This window comes from Arachis hypogaea, chromosome 18 (genome assembly GCF_003086295.3).
Source record: "Arachis hypogaea cultivar Tifrunner chromosome 18, arahy.Tifrunner.gnm2.J5K5, whole genome shotgun sequence".
NCBI lineage: Eukaryota > Viridiplantae > Streptophyta > Magnoliopsida > Fabales > Fabaceae > Arachis > Arachis hypogaea.
The window spans coordinates 131,034,857-131,051,318 of NC_092053.1; the positions used below are offsets into that span (position 1 = coordinate 131,034,857).

The 16,462-nt window shown below is 27.0% G+C and overlaps 1 protein-coding gene and 1 long non-coding RNA gene across 3 annotated transcripts; one reads left to right on the forward strand and one right to left on the reverse strand.

Moving 5' to 3' along the window:
• The first annotated feature begins 5,784 nt into the window (after positions 1-5,784).
• Positions 5,785-10,628, forward strand: LOC112772533 (uncharacterized). Of its 2 annotated transcripts, none has more exons than XR_011876044.1 (3): positions 5,785-5,984; positions 6,755-8,804; positions 8,943-10,628. It is a non-coding gene; the product is annotated as an uncharacterized lncRNA (long non-coding RNA). The 2 variants fall into 2 exon arrangements; XR_003187533.2 differs by having other exon boundaries at positions 5,787-5,984; positions 6,755-8,328; positions 8,554-10,628.
• Positions 10,629-11,668: 1,040 nt separating this feature from the next.
• Positions 11,669-12,325, reverse strand: LOC112771879 (GATA transcription factor 7-like). Its single transcript, XM_025816710.2, has one exon. It carries the CDS (start codon positions 12,323-12,325, stop codon positions 11,669-11,671), a length of 657 nt encoding a protein of 218 aa, XP_025672495.2.
• Positions 12,326-16,462: the final 4,137 nt, after the last annotated feature.

A 16,462-nucleotide genomic window follows, 5' to 3' on the forward strand; every position in this document is an offset into this window, starting at 1 on the left:
ATTTTATTTTTATATTCACTTAATTATTATTATATTTTTTTCTAAAATTAGGAGTGAGACTGGAATTGTAGGGGTGTACGCGGATCGAATCAGATCGGATATGGCCAACATTGCGATCCAATCCGCATTAAAATTATCGGATCGGATCGGATCCAATATTCATAGTTTTTAAGGTTGGATCCGATATGTAAATGTGCGGATCGGATATCGGATATATCCACAAAATACAAAAATATTTTTAAAAGCTTATTTTTATTAAAAAAATATCAAAAAAAATTTATTTTTTCTATTCTTTTAAATATGTTTACTCTTAAAATAATATTAAACATACTTTTCTTAAATAATAAATTAAAATAATATTGACACCAAAAAAAAAATTAAAATAATACAACATATATGATAATTATTAGTTAAAATAAAACATAAAAAAATATTTACTTATTTATTTCTTTATTTTTACAGATATGCGGACACCAACACAAAATCCGCAATCCAATTATAGTTTATTGGTTATTATATTTTGAAAACCCATTAATTAGTTTATCTTTTATATGCTTTATGTATTTATTAAAAAATAATATTAGTAGATGTCATAAAATTATGAAAAGAAAACAAATATTATGATTAATAAATAATATTTTTATTTATTTTTAACTTGTAAATATTCAATTAAAAAAATAATACAAAATTAAATATAACAATTATTTAAAGGTGTTAAATACTATATATATATATATATATATATATATTCACCATACATAAAAAGTAAGTACTTAAATAAAATAATTAGAACCTAAAATTATCCGATGGCAATTTTTTCAAATTAAAGACACAATTCTCATATTTATACAAACCGCTATTGGTAACAATTGATTCAAAATCAATCTACTATCACCTGCAATTTATGTGAAAGAGAGGCTAAAACAGTATATAAAAATAAGGACTAGTGTAAACTGCTGGAGACAACACTAGTTTATGTATTATTACATATTCTGACCTTGAAATTGAAGAATGTCCCTTTTATTCTAAACTTCTATTACTAATGTCCGGTGTATTGTCAAGTTTTTCCTTTATTATAGATTTTGGAAGGTAGTTAATGAATGAAAACTTAGTGTATGTTTGGTTTAGTGGTTCAGAAACATGAACGCACGTTCAAAAGTCTTGAATCGTTGGACCAAATTTGTTTGAATAATTTTTTTAACATGATTTTTACCCTTAAATGTAGGTTTACTTGGAGTAGCATTTTGTAACTTTTGCTTTCAATTTTTATCATTGAATTGATTGTAAAATTTATTTTTTCAACTATCCTTCTTCATCTTCTTACTTCTATACATACATATAGTCATCTTCATTTTATTTATCAACTATTTTTCTTCACCTTCTTCATATGCATGTCATTTTCATTCGAATCCCGCTAGAGAACTAATGGGATATCTGTACAATAGGCTAATTATTTAGCCCAATAGAGATAAATAATAAAAATTCGTCCACAGATTACTCTAAATTCAAAAATTATTATTCAGTTATTTCACATCGAATTTCAAATTTCAAATTTCAAATCCCTTAATTTTAAGTTTCAAATTTTTAAAAAATTCAATTAATTATTTCAAAAAATAACCATCAAAAAGCCTAATTTATCAAAACATTTCATTCCAATACCCTCTTCTTTTTCAACTGGTGGCCACCCCACTTTCATCAATAATCATCCTACTCCACCTTTGCTGCTTGCCTTGCCACACGCCACTTACCTTAGTAAAAATAACCATCCAATTAAGAATAAAAATAATCATCTGCATACCTAATAAATTGAACATCCAATATATTTTAATTATATATAACTAAACTCAATTAAGTCAAAATAACCATCTACATAAAAATTAAAATAATCATCCGCATCCCTACTAAAATAACCATCCTAAATTAACCATTAAATACATTAAAATATCTCAATTACATTAAAAATAAACATCTCATTTACATGAAAAAGAAACATCTACATGCATATATAAAACTTGACTCCCAACAAAGAATTCATTCCAATTGCTTCGAACTTCAAAGGGAGTGTCAGTGCAAGTAAGTTTATGTAAAGGACTTTTGAAAACACCAACATTTTGTTTCTTGGCATTTTTCTTTTCTAGCCTTCGCTTAAAACACCACAGCATAAAAATACAAATGTCTAACAAAATAAATATCAAAAGACCAACATCAACAATCCAAATGATATTCTTAGCCATATTGATTTTCTAGCATTTATTACAAGTATTGATGCAGTTGGGAAAAAAGAACTATTTGCTATTCTCCATTGTGATATGAAATATGACAAAAAGGCCAAAACCCAACAAATTATATGATATGAAATATGAATACAACTATACAAGTACGCAAACTAACTATATCAAACCTTATAAATCTTTATGGAGTGACTCTGAACAAAATATAATATAACAGTAAATAATATCCACAATAAATTATAAAAAAAACATCTCTAAGGTACGGCCAAACAAGCTCTAATTAGAATTAAAATAATTGTTATAGAAAAAAAAAATGAAAACAAACAAGACAAACTTCTAAAACAACTATAAACCACAAGATTTCCTTCCACCATAAAAGGTCTTTTGCGATGGAATTACAATAAACCACACACCCCATATCCTGATAACCATGAAGATTAAACTAGTAGCATGATCCACTGATTAAACATAACAATTAAAAACCAAACATTGACGGCGTTCTCAGGCTTTGGCGACCAGATTTCGTGACTCATCTGCTTCGCCTTCTTCTTCTTCTTCGTATATTTTATTTTCATTTTATTTATCAACTATCTTTTTTCATCTTCTATTTTCATTTTGTTTCATTTTATTATTTTTTCTAATTTTGCTAAACCAAATACACACTTATTATGAGACTTTGTTTTGTATAAAAAATCACGTGAGAATGCAGTTTTAACTTGATTAGCTTATTCAGAAAGGTGATTATCCTCTTTGCTTCTTTCTTTTTGTGCATGTCCATAAGTAAGGTAAGACTAAAACCATATGGATAAGTTAGTGCTGCAACTAATGTTTTCAATGCTGAATTGTTGCATATTGTACATAATAATTATGATTAGGAAAGTTGGTGATTCGAATTACTCTGTAAGTAGTGACTTTGATAATGACCAAAAAAATAATGTGATGAGTATTAATGATAATGATGAGATAAATTCTGATTTTAAGATTAGTGAGAGTGATGAATATGACACATAAACTATTATTACCTATAATAGTTTACATTTTGTTCTATTATTCTTTCAAAAACCATTGCTGCATATAACAATTTCTGTTTCAACCTTTTTTTTAATGTAAATTTATGTTGATTTAAATTCGATGTTATCAATAACGGTTTGTATAATTATATAAAAAAGTTGCAATTATGTTTTTAATTTAAAAAAGGTGAAATCTAATAATTTTAAATTCTAACTATTTTATTTAAGTAATTTGTCGTAAAATTAAAGGTCAGCTTGGTGACAAGCCAATATTTTCTAAACTCAATGCTTTTAAGTGTGAACTTGTTATTTATATTTTAAAATTAATTCTAAAATAATGTTGTGATGAACATAATTTAAATTTTACCTTAATTCTATCGGTGGTTTTAAACTCTTCAATTTAAATTTTATCTACAACCTGAATATTTTAATCTGGTCCTATTTAATTGAACCTATGAACTTCAAGTTTATTTTCACTAAAATATAACATTAATTCTTCTACACTTCACAATATCAAATATTATTTATGTATAATTAACAAATTAAAATACTATTTTTGATACATTAGGTATTTAGGCAAATAATAAAAATGTTGGGTTAAATCTTCACAAGTTCTTGGTTATATATTAAAGTTAGGTTTGGAAGAGATTAAGGGCTTGTTTGGATGAGCTTTTTAAAAAAGATCTTTTTTCGAGTTATCTTTTTTTAAAAGATCTTATAGAGAAGTAAAAGTAATTTTATGTTTGGATATCTCATGTAAAAAGGTCTTTTTATCAATCAATTATGTTTGGGTATAACAATATAAAAGTACTTTTTTGTTTATTTATTACATGAAAAACATCTTTTTTTTAAGGAAAAAAGATCTTTTAAAAAAAGATGTAAATTACAGCTTCTCAAAAAAGATCTTTTTTTTATTTTACTACTAGAAATTTGCCAAACACGTTAAAAAATAAAAAAAGATCTTTTTTCATTGAAAAAAGATCTTTTTTTAACAAAATAATGGCGCCCAAACATGCACTAAATAATTAAGATTGAAAGACAAAAATTGTTATTAAATTAAGTTTTTTAAACAAATACTCGGATATAAAAGATGTCATTAATAAATGGTTAAAAGCTATCAAGAATGGCAAAGTGTTAACTCTTACAATTGATAATGATAATATAGAAAATGACTACGGGTTATAACTTTACTTTTATTTTGTTTTTTGTTTTCACTTGCTCTACCATGTTGTGTAAAGTTATTTGCTTAAAAAAAATTAAGTTTTTATATTATATTTAGTATAAAATATATTAGACTGAATTATGTCTCAATATTATATTTAATTTAAGATAAATATAAAAATTATTTGATAAATTTAGAATTTAAAAAATTAAATAAAAATATTTAAAAAAAATTATTAAAATTTTATCTCTATCTCCAAATTTTTGGTATTTTAATTTATTTAAAGTATTAACAAAACTAAAATTTTATGTCAAAACTTGAAAATTTTAGTTTTATCAATTTTTAACTATTAAATACAATACTAAATTTCAGTATTAATCTAAAAACAAACACTAGAGAAAGTACAATAATAAAGAGAAAAGACTATAAATATCAGCATGAACGACACCAAAAACCTCAAACACTACAAAAATTGTAGAAACTTATATGTTATTATTTAACAGTTTCTTTTAACTTCACATGATATAATTGTATGCAAGTGTTCACCCTCCAAAAATTTTCAAATTAAAACTCTATTACTCCAAAACTCTTCTCCTATTTCACTCTTTTCCTTATCTTTCGCATCCCGCCAAATCGAAATTCCATTCCCGCAAAATCTTTCTCACTCAGTTGGTCGCTTTCCGCAGCCTACTCTCCCTTTTTGTCCTTGATTTGAAATCCGCACCTCTAAGAGTGAGCTCCTCTCCTACTTTTTTTGACACACAGAGATTTAAACCATTAGAAAAAAAAAGCAAATGAGTTCTTGCACAAATTTTAAAAAGGAGGAATTTTTCTTTCTCAGAGGGACTTTATATCACCAATAATTTGTTATTTGACAAGTTATTTTTTAAAAAAATTAATTAAATAATTATATTTTTATTTAATTAATAATTTATATTAATTATTTAAATTATAATTAATATAAAAAATTATATTAAATTATAATTAATTAAATTTATTTATATAAAAATAAATTTAATTTTTTACACATTATAAAATAAGTTTTTAATGAGTTATTTATTATTATTTATAAAATTTAAAATGTTAATCACATTACAAAATTATAAAGCTTAACTATTTCTTTTATATTAAGTAATTTTATAAATTAATGTAATCTTGATTATATATTATGTATTATTTTTATATATAATTTTTTTAATATTAATATTTTTAATAATAAATTATTTTTAAATTTATAAATTTAAAAGATATTATTGTAAAAAAATAATAATTATATTAATTATTTTAATTAATTAATTAAATAAAATCATAATATAAACAGTTCCCTAATGAAAAAAAGAAAAATATTTTAAATTCTTATTTACTATTTATAACATAAAAACTGATGGAGAGGTATTTTTTTTATGAACTATAAACAAGGATTAGAATGAGTTCTCTACCGATAGTCTAACCTCTACCCTCAACCTCCAGTCTCATCGCCTCCTCCTTACCGGTACATCGTGTCCTCTCATCTCTATCTTGTTGGTTCGTTGCGTCCTTACCCTGATCAACAAGTCTTATTTTCAGATGGAGATGCTTCAGGTAATAACATTTATTTTGGGTTCTTGTGTATGGCTTTCAATTCCTGATTTATTCTGACTTTGTTCTAGTTTTGAGTTTATTCTTATTTGGATTTTAGGGTTTTTTCTGAGTTTGTATAAGCCAAACCCTAGCCGCCGAGGCCTTTCACATTTTGGCTCTCTGATGGTCGTTGTGCCGATTGAAGCTCGTTGTGACTTCATTTTCTGTTTTTCTTATTTAAAAAAAAAAAAAATCAATATCTTCCCAGTTGTGTTTCGTCTTCATAATTCAATGCATTTTGTGATCTCTCTTGTTGTGCATGCACCTTTCTGTCCATGTGGTTGTTAATGATACCAGTCTAGGATTGTATTGCTACTTTTATTTAATCTCTAGTTTAAGGAAACTCAATGTTAAATTGTTAACTAATGGTGTATACACAACATCAAAGCTTCATGGTCATGGAAATCATTACAAATTTGTCATGTTAATTCTTTGTTTCAAATATATATTAAAGCAAGGTTTGGTCTACATCATCCTTAGATCTTTTATTAACTTCTTTCTGATCCACAACCTTGACAATTAAAACAATTGAAGGTATACGGGTCACTGATTTCCCCAGTATCTGGAGTTGAGAAAGCAATGAAGTTTTCCACACAAGTGTCTGAGTTAATTCTTACATGGAAACAACAAATGCATCCAACTCAAATGATTCCAAAGATTTACTCCATGTGGAGTTTTGCGTGACATTCTTTTGGATCTTAAATTCATTGATATTTTCTTTTTCTGAACAGCGGTAGTTACAGCACTTACTGAACTGGGCAATGGAAAACCAAGGTTCTATTCAACTCCTGAAATAATTGCTTTCTGCAGAAAATGGCGCCTACCCACAAATCATGTGTGGCTGTTTTCAACAAGGTGAACATTCAGGATCTTTTTTCTTTTACATTAAGAAAATAAATAGAGGATGTGTATTGCTTAGCATATCATAAATGACTTAAATATTATATTTCTTTCGAATCCAGCTCTAGACTTTGGAGTGGAACTTTAATTCTGGATCATTTCTACTTAAATATGTTTAAATTGAACACCTTTTGTTTTTTTGAATCCGTAGTTTTATGTGTTAATACGGTCTATTAGGTGTATGCTTATTTTATTTAGGAAGTTGCAGAGGTTTGTGACTTTAGCTGTGCTATACTTAATTTTGAATTTTAACTCTGAGAAACTGTTTGGTTCATTTACTGTTCTTGTGAGTCATGATATAAAGGCCCAAGGTGAAATTCTGGAGGGTCTCGTATAGCTCGTCTTGTGAGTCATGATAGTCCAAATCATATATAGAAAATTTTGAAAGAGAATTAGATATGCCAAGGCTCAGGATCATTGAATAATCCCTTTTATGCATAGTACCAATATTTTGATCAAGAGTACCTGAAAATTGGATTTGGGCTATATGCAAATGGGTGGTGCTAGTTTCGGTTTCTTCTTTTTACTATTTTAAAATAATTAAAAGTATTATGTAATTATTATTTTAAAAATAATTAAAAATCCATGTAATTATGAACTTCAATACAGTTAACCAAGTCATTTCTTGATTTTCTTCTGGTAATTTCTTTGGCATTTTTCATTAACAAATAAAAATAATTATCGTCTGGTCACCTTTGTAAAATTTTAAAATCTTTTATAGATTATTTTGTTGTTTACGTCTTTTAGGATTATCTGTTAGCGCCATAATTTTTTGGTTACCGTTTTAATAGTCTATCTAAAAAAAATCCAGAATTTGATGAAAATTTAGGTAGAGGTAAACGTAATTTATGTTGGAGAATTCAAAAAAAAAAAAAAAAAACTAATTGAGGAAATTTGAAAACTCTTTTAAATAGTCAAATGACCCATTGATTTTAGATTATTATCGCGTGACGATAATATGTGAAATACTCATGGTATTGGAGGGAGAAGTCTAGGGTGCAATGGCTCAACTCGGGAGATAGAAATACCAAATTTTTTCATTTCAAGTTTCAAACGAGGAACCAGAAAAATAGAATAAAGGAGTTGGAGGGTGAAGAGGGGAATATGGCAAAGGAACCAGTAGAAATAGTGGAAGTTGCATAGAAATACTTTGAAAATCTATTCACAACAAGCTGTCCTAGAGATCTGGCTGCAGAATTGGATGGAATATGCCAACAAATATATGCAGCCACTAATAGAATGCTGTGTAGGCTAGTGATTGAAGAGGAAATTAAAGCAGTAGTCTTCTCCATCAACTCGTTTTCAGCTCTGGGAGATGATGGATTTACAGCAAAATTTGTTCAATTCTTTTGAAGTACAATAAAGGAAGATGTGCCAGCGGTTGTTAGAAGCTTTTTCTACGGAGGTAAAATTTAGCTTTTATCATACTCACATATGTCTCATACCTAAGGTGTCATCCACTAATTCTATGAAACAAGTTAGACCTATTACCCTTAGTTCTGTTTTTTATAAGATCATATCTAAAATTCTGGTGCACAGGTTTCAATCAATTATGAATAGACTAATCAGTGATTCTTAAAGTGCTTTTATAAAGGGTAGGTTGATTAGTGATAATGTCCTAATTGCACAGAATTCATGCATTTTCTCAAAAATAGAAGGTAAGGAGATTATGATTTGGCATTAAAGTTGGATATGAGCAAGGCTTATAATAGGGTGGAATGAAGTTTTGTTTGGAAGGTGATGAAGAAGCTAGGTTTCTGTGATCGATGGATGAAGTGGGTTGAGGAACTTGTAATGACGGTATCTTGCTTTGTTATTGTGGATTTACTGTGGATGGACAACTTCATGGTTATTTTAAACCATGTAGAGGATTACGACAAGGTGATCTTCTATCTCCCTACCTATTTTTGTTTTGCGCAGAGGGACAATCCCATCTGCTCCACAGAGAACAGAGGCCGGAAATATTTGGTTTGAGACTCAATCAGAGGTGTTCGACAATCAATTATCTTTTCTTTGCAGACGATTTAATTCTTTTTAGCAAAGTTTCAGAAGGAAAGTGCTAGAGATTGCTAGCGGTCCTACAGACTTACGAAGAAATTGATGGCCAAGGGGGTAAACTTGGACAAGTCATCAGCCTTCTTTAGTAAGAACACACCAATTCTAGGGAAATGGATCCTCTGCAGTTAAAAAAACACTTGAGAGAATAAAGTGTGATTTTTCACCTTTAATTCTCTAAGTGGGACCAAAATTAAATAGACGAGAGAAAGCAATGAACGGTTAGATTAAACACTGTACAACATCCAATTTTTTTACTACTGGAGAGGATCCACTCCCCCAATTCTAGTCTGAGACCATTTGGCGGAGATTCTCCCTGTCGCTCATGTTGGCAATCAAAACAAATATTTGGGTTTATCGGCAATGATTCATAGATCAAAGAAAGCAATATTTAACTACATTAAAGATAGGGTGTGTCAAAAGCTCAGACGCTGGAAAAGGGCTCTATTATCTTCTAATGGACGCGAAGTGCTTATTAAGGCGGTGGCAACGGTGATACCTATATATACACTAAGTTGTTTCAAGTTACCGGAGACACTAATTGAAGAGATTCAGAGAACCATACTCCAATTTTGGTGGGGGCAGAAAAGGTCAGAAAATAAGGGGGACTAAACTTTAAAGATTTGAAGGCTTTTAATCTTGCCATGCTCGCAAAGCAAGGTTGGAGGTTAGTTTCTAGACTTAATTCACTCATCAATAAAGTATTACAGAGCAAATATTACAAATATTCAAGCTTCCTAAGAGATTGGATGAGTATTATCGAGGGCAGAAATGTGCTAGAAAAGGTATACTATGGGAAGTAGGAAAGGGATTTAACATCAACATTCAATAGCAATGACTGCTAATCTGGAATGGATTTCACAATTACAGCATTTAAACAGAATATGGAACCAGAACTTAATTCAGTCCAATTTCAATCCAGAAGTAGCTATAGCAATAATCAAAACTTCAACACTTCAATTTATGAGATAGAGGATAGAGTTACTTGGATGCTGGAGAAAGGGGGCGGCTTCACTGTTGCTTCGGGATACAAAATAGTCTTTAAATTCTACCACCTACCAACTGAATATCTGCCAGAACAATGCAAAAAAAAAAATGACTTATGGAGGAGCATATGGAAAATTCTCTGGAAACTGATGCATGGAGGATTCCCTGTGAAAGAAAGGTTGAATGCCCAAATACAATCTATTGAACCCTGGTGCCCAAAATACAATCAGTCACAAGAAAGTGTTTTCATTGTTTCTTGGAGTGCCCAGATGCGACTGAAGCTTGGAGATGCGCAAATCTGCCATGGCCAATTCAAGAGTGAGAACCATAGGAGTGGTGGATTCGCCTGGAAGCAGAACTAAGATTGGAGGAAAATCCGAACGATAAAAGAGCAACAGCAGCAAACCTCATGGCAAATCTGGTTAGCAAGAAATGCCTGAGTATTTAAAGGTAGAACCACCCCTTCGGCAACTAAGGTGGAGATGGCAAGGAGAAGTGTGCGAGAGAGAAGAAGAGTATATAAACAAATGACCCATTGAATTTGACAAATTAGTTATATTTATTAAATTTAAATTTAAAATTTGAATTATTATTAATTATAATTTAACTCTTTTAAACTAAAACTCTAGAATTGTAATCTAACTAAACTCAATATTAAACATATATAGTGTGGTTTTAAAAATATTATCAATCTGTTTGAAATCTTAAGGTGAACCCATCAGAATTTGACAAATTAGTTATATTTATTAAATTTAAATTTAAAATTTGAATTATTATTAATTATAATTTAACTCTTTTAAAATAAAACTCTAGAATTGTAATCTAATTAAACTCAATATTAAACATATATAGTGTGGTTTTAAAAATACAGATTTAATTGATTAAATAGCATGATTTTTTCTATTCTTAGCGAGGTAAATTAATTAATAATTTGGTTAATCAAAAGAAAATTAGGTAAATTTATATTTTTTCTAGAATTCAAATTTCTTTTAAGTGAATTAGTCAACTTATATATAACTAGCACAAAATAATATGTAATTGCATATAGCTATTAAAAAATACAGGATATCTAAATGTATAGTATATCTGATTAAAAGAGTATATAACATTGTCATATGAATAAATGAATTCGTATATATACTAAATATACTTGCATGTTTATTTTTTTCACACACACACACATACATATATATATATATACTTGTGACAATATTATAACAATGTACTAAATTAATCTATTTGATAATGAAAATAACTTTTTGTAGCTTCAAAATTAGTTATTAAATTAATTATTATTTATTTATATATATATATATATTTTGTTTAATTTATTTTTAATATATATTTTATATTTTATAATCGATTAAGGTCATAACTGATTTCACGAGATAATCGCAAATACTACCATGGTCATGTCATTTGATCTTGCAACCGTCGAATCCCCACAATAATGAGCACTAAATACCAGAAAAAAATCGTGACCTCGTTTCAACCACGAACACTAACATAGTAACATAGTTGATTTGATAATTATATATAATTTTTTAAATTAGTTTTGACTAAAATATTTAATTTTAAAATAAATAGAAACATAATTATTGAAAAAATAAATTATTCACAACATAAATGAATGAGAAAAGATAAAACATCTAGTGAACTATTAATGATTAAACTAGTAATTAATTCTATGAAGGATAGACTAATTAACGAAACTTCCTTGTTATCTTCTTGTGATAATTGGAATGTTTACTGCTATCAAAAGATGGACTTGCCTTGGGACGATATTCCGGTAACAACCTACCAGACTTGTAGCGCACACCACATGCATTGCACAATGTTTTGGGACCCATGGGTCCATTCCTCCATTGAGGAGTTTCCTCTACTTCGCAATGAGTACATCTTTTAATTTCAAATTTCATATTTTTCCTCGGCTTCCTGTTAACGGTTGTCCTGAACTTTTTCCTTTTTCTACGACCGTTCATATCCATCAACACATACTCATCGTTCTCATCGTCTTTTACGCCGGTATCTTCATGCTTTGACTTAGTTTCCTTTTGTTGGTGAGGAGTAGCCGGTTGATCGAAGCTTTCGCGAGATTGACTGGAGTTATCATCAACAAAATAATCATTCTGTGGCTGTGATGATATGTAGTCATCATAGTTCTTTAAAGATATTAAATCGTCTTGAAAATTCGGAAACCATTCTAAATCTTCTACGGGATCTGGAGGGACACATAGCTGGCTTTCAGATTTTGACAATTCATTGTTGTAATCATAAGAATAAAACTGATCATCCTCTCTTTCATTCTCAAACTCTATCTCCTCGAGAAAAAAGTCTAGAAAGTTATGGTCAGAGGCCATCAAGTTAAAGAAGGAACAAATGTATATACTATGATGGATGTGGTTGAAAACAGGAAGAGGATGAACATACATCATATAGTGGGGAATAATTGACCAATTAATGGGTATTTATAAGTTACCCCATATGTTTGTCATCTTTAAAATTAAATTATTTGATGCTATGTTTATCACTTTTGATTTACCTAGATATGATTCTATTTACGTTCAAATTTTATTTAAATTTAAACGGTGCATTATCTTTTTTTTTATCTTTTCGAATCCGGTGCATTATCTTCTTTTATTTTATTTGTTTTTCCTTTTATCGACATCATTATCTATTATCTTAAATTTTTAATCTTAAACAATAAATATACATAAGTATTTTTAATCTTAAATAAATAAATATTTTAAATATTTTATTTACTGATCTAGATAATTTGAACATAATTTATATTTTTATATTTTATTATTCATCTCGTTTAAAATATAAACGAATTAATTATAAATATATCTCATTTATATTGTAAACGAGACATGAATATTTATAAGTATAAAAATATAATTTTTAAAATAAAAAAATATTAATAATTTAATTTATATCAATTTTAAAAATAAAAATTGATATATTTCATTACTTTTTTTTAAATCGAATGGAATATTAGCAAATATTTTAGTCGTACAGTCAAATTAAAAAAATTCAAATATAGGCATAGGAATTTGTTTTGTTTTTTGTCAAAATCTTCTCTTACCATACGACGTGCAGTTTTCGGGTTTTTTATTTTAATAAATAAATTAGTTATAATAATTATAAAAATAATAATTTAAAAAATATTTATTAAAATAAATATTTCTCTTATCTCGTTTATATTATAAACGAGATAATTTTATATGTATCTCGTTTACAGTGTAAATAAGACAATATTAAGACTAAAAAAGAGTACATAAAAGATTTTAGATTAAATTATAATCTAATTGGATTGATTTAAATTTTAAAAATAAAATAACTGTTTGCCAATTCTTAAGAAAGGTTGATGGGGATAATGGGAAGAGAATTGAAAAGGTTATCTTCCACGTGAGGATTGGGAGATAACGTGAGAGATAAAGTTATCTCTCACGTCATCTCCCACTCTCTACGTGCCGTTTCAATTTTCTTTCCACTATCTCCATCAACTTCTCCTAACAATTGGCAAACAGTTATTTTTATTTTTCAAGCAGTTTTGTTGAATTTTGGCCAGCATGTAACCAGCAGAGAAAGGTGAGTCATTGGATGAAATCTCACACCAATCTCACACCATTAAATTATCATTGATGGCTATTTGATGGCTACCAATCACAAAAGTTGCTGGCCTTGCTCTTTTCAAATTTATAATTTAATCTAAAATGTTTTATGTACATTTAAATAAAAGAGGAGATGGATTGTCCATAAACATGTTAAGTGAAACGGTGAAAGCACGTAAGCACATCAGCATGTTGTTTAATTACCCATTATTAATTCTATTGCTTAAAATTTTGGTTTAATTATTCTATTGGTTCCTATAATTTTACGAAATTTTTAATTAGGTCTCTATATTTCTTGTTCTTTTTAATTGAGTCCTTACACTAATTTTTTTTAATTGAGTCCTTATACTTTTTTCCCTTTTAGTTGGGTCTCTATAAAATTAAGCCTGTTAAGAGGGATCTAATTGAAAAAAAAAATTGATGTAGAGACCCAATTAAAAAAAATATATATAGGAACCTAATTGAAAATTTAGCAAAACTATAGGAATCAATAGAATAATTAAATCTAAAATTTTTAAATTTTTGATATAATCTTGAGTATTAATTTTTAAATTCAAATTACATATATTTCAAATTTTGTTTGTTACATAGGAGGACATAAAAATTTAAAATATAATTTAAATATAATTATATTTTAAATTTCGTTTATTATATAGGAGTATATAAAAATTTGAAATGGGCAGTTAATAATGTTATTTCAACAGAGTACATAAAAAAAGAGTACATAAATATTTTATTTTAAATTTATTTTTATTTTAAATTTATTTAAAAAGAGTACGTTAATTAAACCACCAACCTTCATTCTTTATAATATATTCAATGTTTTAACTCTGATATTTTTATTTTAAATTTATTTTTATTATCTATAATAACAATATATAATGTCAATACATCTATAACAATATATAATGTCAATACGTAAATTTAGTGTCCAAATTTTTTTTTTTAATTTTGTCATTTCTAATAATCTATCCTATTATAGGTCAGTTATTCCATATTAAAAAATTTCTACTACTTCATCTACTCTCTTATCACATACATTCACATTCTCTCTCATCTAATTAATTCACACAATCACAACACTTCCAAAATTATCTCTTTTCTCTTTTACTATCTATCATATCATGTTACTGTGTAAAAAAAACTCTTTTTTTTTTTTCTTTTCTTATTCATCTTCTCTTCCATCATTCTCATTTTACTTAAATATAACATAAAACCTTATATAAAGATAATTGGAGTTTAAGTTCCAATATTGCTCCTAAAGAAAGGTTTATTATTAAAAAATTTCTTTCATCAGTTACGTTAAATAAAAAAAATTTTATTTATTTTTTTTAAAGTAATCTCATTAAGATTTTTGTATTGGATGTAAATTATTGTTATAGATTTTTATTATTTGGATATATTTTTAAAAAATAAAAATAAAATAGTTCAATAGGAACAATTTTTTAAAAAATAAATTTACATAAAATTATTTTTTTTTTATCATACTCTTCTAATATACTCTAAGTACCTACACCGTATATAATGTCAATTGGCGTTTAAATTTAAGTTCCAATATTACCCTAGAGAAGTTTATTATTAAAAAATTTTTTCCCGTATATCAATGAGTTACGTTGAATAAAAAAAACTTTTACACATTTTTCACAACAACTTTATCAAGAATTTTCTATTGTAGGTAAATTATTCATGCGAATTTTTTTTATTATGAGTATGCTTTTAAAAGAATAAAAGTAAAATAGTTTAATAGACAATATTTTTTTGAAAAAAATTATACAGAATAATTTTTGTACCAATATATTAGCATTCATTTTACATATAATACTCATTCACCTGAGTTCATTCATAGAGTACCTTATAAAAATTATATTTAAGTAAATTTTTTTTTATCTTATAACCATTTTATATTTTGGAATTTTTAACAAGTAACAAGCAAATAATAATTCTTAAAAAATTTTTTAGCTAATAAAATTATGCTAGAAAAAGAGTGATTTAAATATAAATTTTCATAACCAACTTGGGTTGGTCGAGTAGTCAGCTCACTCGTCCGCTTAAGCAAGTGTCGGGGTTCGAATCCCGCCTTATGCATGCAGTAACCCATTGGCCAACGGCAGACCCTTAAATGATGTTCAGATTCGCGACGGATTAGTCCTTGATCGGTCGAGTTGCGGATACCATAGGAAACAAAAAAAATGCAAATTTTCATATCTGCTTCAAATTAAATATAATTGAGAAATAAATAAATTTACAAATATTTATAAATTTTTATCTTCATTGTTACACATAGTAACAACATAATGATTTTAGTATTATACCTAAATTAATTTAAATTCAATTATACTATATATTAAAGAAATTAAATAACTAATAAATTTTTTTTATTTTTATTTAATTATTCTATACAAAATTTTAAAATGCTTAATATCTTATTTTTTTTAAATGATAAAATATGACTTTACAAGTAAGTATTAAAAATAAGTATATTTATAATAGTTATACACCTAGATATCTAAATCAAACAAAAAAAATTCTTTTAATAAATCTTTAACAATTCAAAAGTTAACACAAATGGATATGTATGCATCAAAGTGATAAACAAAAATAAGAGCTGCGATAATGGTAATATGATATGATGGTAATTGATTGTGTTCGGGATTAATAGAAGAAGAAAATGAAAAAAGAGAATAAAACAAGGTAACATCATGGTGACGGCAAGACAATAATAGTCATACATGTAAAATAATAATAAGAGAAAATAATAGTGTATAATACGATGAGATGATATAATCAAAATAAAAATTAATAATTAAAAAATAATAATAAAATTAAAAATAATTAAAGATGTTTAATATAAGATTAACATAATTTTTTTATTTATTAAAA

Coding starts and splice junctions, on each gene's coding strand:
- LOC112771879 (XM_025816710.2), bottom strand. CDS start 12,325: ATGGCCTCTGACCATAACTTTCTAGACTTTTTTCTCGAGGAGATAGAG.